At 58.3% G+C, this 2,303-nt stretch overlaps 1 protein-coding gene across 1 annotated transcript; it reads right to left on the minus strand.

The window, feature by feature from the left end:
- Nucleotides 1-155: 155 nt before the first annotated feature.
- LOC104071300 (dynamin-2-like) lies at nt 156-2,025 on the minus strand (the record flags this gene model as incomplete). Its single annotated transcript, XM_009580093.1, has 4 exons — nt 156-388; nt 836-1,000; nt 1,396-1,507; nt 1,916-2,025. Coding segments are annotated over 4 exons (620 nt in total), but the record flags the coding sequence as incomplete, so codon positions are not given.
- Between the last annotated feature and the right edge of the window lie 278 nt (nt 2,026-2,303).

Below are 2,303 nucleotides of genomic sequence, written 5' to 3' on the forward strand. Positions count from 1 at the left end.
GGTCTGCGCTGAAGCGGGGGGCTGCGGAGAAGAGAAAACACCTCAGGGAACGGAACGCTGACCCTCCTTTCCCCCAGGAAAAAGCTCAAATCCAAGTTACCCCGTCGTCCATCCCACTAATCCCCGCCGGGGCATCCCGTCTCCGCCAAACCTACCTGTGCCCGCTGCTCGTCTGCAGCCACGTGTCGTCCACGGGCGGGGGAACCGGCGTGGAGACGGTGCTGGTGCTGATGTCCCCGATGATGTTCAAGGCCTCTTTCAGGGCGTGGTACATGCGCAGCATGTCGTCCCTCCTCTGCGCCTGGTCGGCCGACTCCTCCATCAGGCTGTTCTGGTCGGCGGAGGAGTACAGGTAGGCCAACAGCTCCGAGTGGATGAAATCCTTGGTCTAAAGAGAAAGAGCAAGAGAAGATCAGCCCCGAGATATGAAAGCCAGTGGGTTGGGAGATGCAGGAGAAGGAGCTGGAGGACCCGAAGTCGCCAGGGGGACAGCTCTCCCGGCTCCGGAAGGCGCGTGGAGTCCCAGCGACTCGCAGGACGGTTCAGTGTCCCCGGTTTGTTAGAACCAGGCGGGAGCAAACGCCAAGAATCAAAATGCCTTCTCAGCAAAGCCGCTGCCAAGCAGCTCAAGCACAAAGACATAAAAATTAAGAATCGAAAGATCATCAAATCCCATTGTTCGGTTCTGGCTCGGTGACGAGCGTGGCGCAGCCCAGCCGACTCCTAACGCCGAGGGGGGGCCCAGGACTCGTCCTCGGCGTCTGCTGCCTGGAGAACCCCAAAATCCCCGACCCCAGAAGCTCCCTTCCCACCCGAGGTTCCCCTCCAAACTCACATTGTTTATCATGAGGTGCATTATCGTCTTTGGCATGAGGTCCCGGATGGACTTGTTGATGATGCCGACGTAGGAGTCGACAAGGTTGCGGATGGTTTCCACCTGGCGTTCCAGCTGCGGGTCCATGGAGAAGGTGTTCTCCTGGGCGCCGTCCTCGTTCTCAGTCTGCTCAGGGAAAGCAGGGCACAAGTTACTGTCGGGATCTGACAGACCCGGAAAGAAACCCCTCTGCTCCACACTTATTCCCTGTCCCTTCCACCTATTTCCATCCTACGCGGATGCTTTTTGAAACAAAGAGTTTATTTCGTAGCCCGGAACGACTAGATCCATCGGGTGGGCAGCACAAACTAGCACCGCGTTATAAAGTTCGTCCTCTTCTGCGATACCACGGCATTTTCCAGGGTATCCGAGAACCTACTGTGACACACCAGGACCCAAGCCAAGAGCTCCCAAGTCTGAAGGCTCCTCTGGCAGCTGGAGCCTTCCCGGGCTGGTCTCAGACAGCAGCCCTCGGCCAGCCTGCTCCGGGAGGGCTCGGACAAGTCAGAGGGAGTGTTTACTTGGTCTTTCTCCGGGTAAACTCCCGCACGGAGGAAGGAGGCTTTCCAGCTGTCCACATCTTCTTGGGAATCGCAGGCCAGCTCGATCTGACGGAGATCTTTGTACACGTTCCTAGGGAAGAAGGAGCAGAGCCGGGGTTGAGGACCACGGAGGGCAACCAGGAGGACGGGAGGCTCGGCAGACCGCCGGCGAGGCCTCCAGCACCACGAGCCCTCAACACCAGGGAGCCCGAGGAAGCCTGAAATCCCTCCAGAACGTGTATATAAATATTGGCAAACTGCTGCTTCCTCTGGAGAAATCCTCCCCCACCGGATCACAGATGCTCCTGCCCTGGAGCACGACACCGACTGGACGGGGAAGCCGGATGCACGGCCAGCAATGACCGAGGCAAGGGCAAAACCATCAGCCCATCAACCACGGAGCGTGTTCGGCAGCGTTTTGAGCCTGGTGCGATGCCCGGAGAGCGACGGGATTTCGGGAGGTACCCGGACACCGCTGCTCCTGCTCACGGCCCCTTACCTTTGCTCTGTGTTGAAGATGGCAAAGACGTGCTTGTTAGACATAAATCCCTTCTCCACGTCCCTGATTTTCAAATTATCCAAAGGCAACATGTATTTCTTCTCCTTCTCCTGGAAGAGGAGACGAGAGGAAGGGAGGGATGAGAAGGAGCGAGCACAGCGGCGCTTTGCTAATGCTAAACGAGACGTCCTGAGCAGAACGCAAACCCAACCCCTCGAAACACGGCGGGGATCGGAGCTCCTGCGACGGAGGGGCAGCGATTTCCTCAAGCTCGCACCAGAGAAGGTTCAACCGAGACACGCTTTTCGCTCAGCCTACAGCACGCGGTCCCCTGCCCGAAGCCAAGAGCCTTTCCTGGGATGGAGAAATCTGCCCCCCTCCATGAGCC

The sequence above is a fragment of the Fulmarus glacialis genome, unplaced genomic scaffold (genome assembly GCF_000690835.1).
Source record: "Fulmarus glacialis isolate BGI_N327 unplaced genomic scaffold, ASM69083v1 scaffold34280, whole genome shotgun sequence".
Classification (NCBI taxonomy): Eukaryota; Metazoa; Chordata; class Aves; order Procellariiformes; family Procellariidae; genus Fulmarus; species Fulmarus glacialis.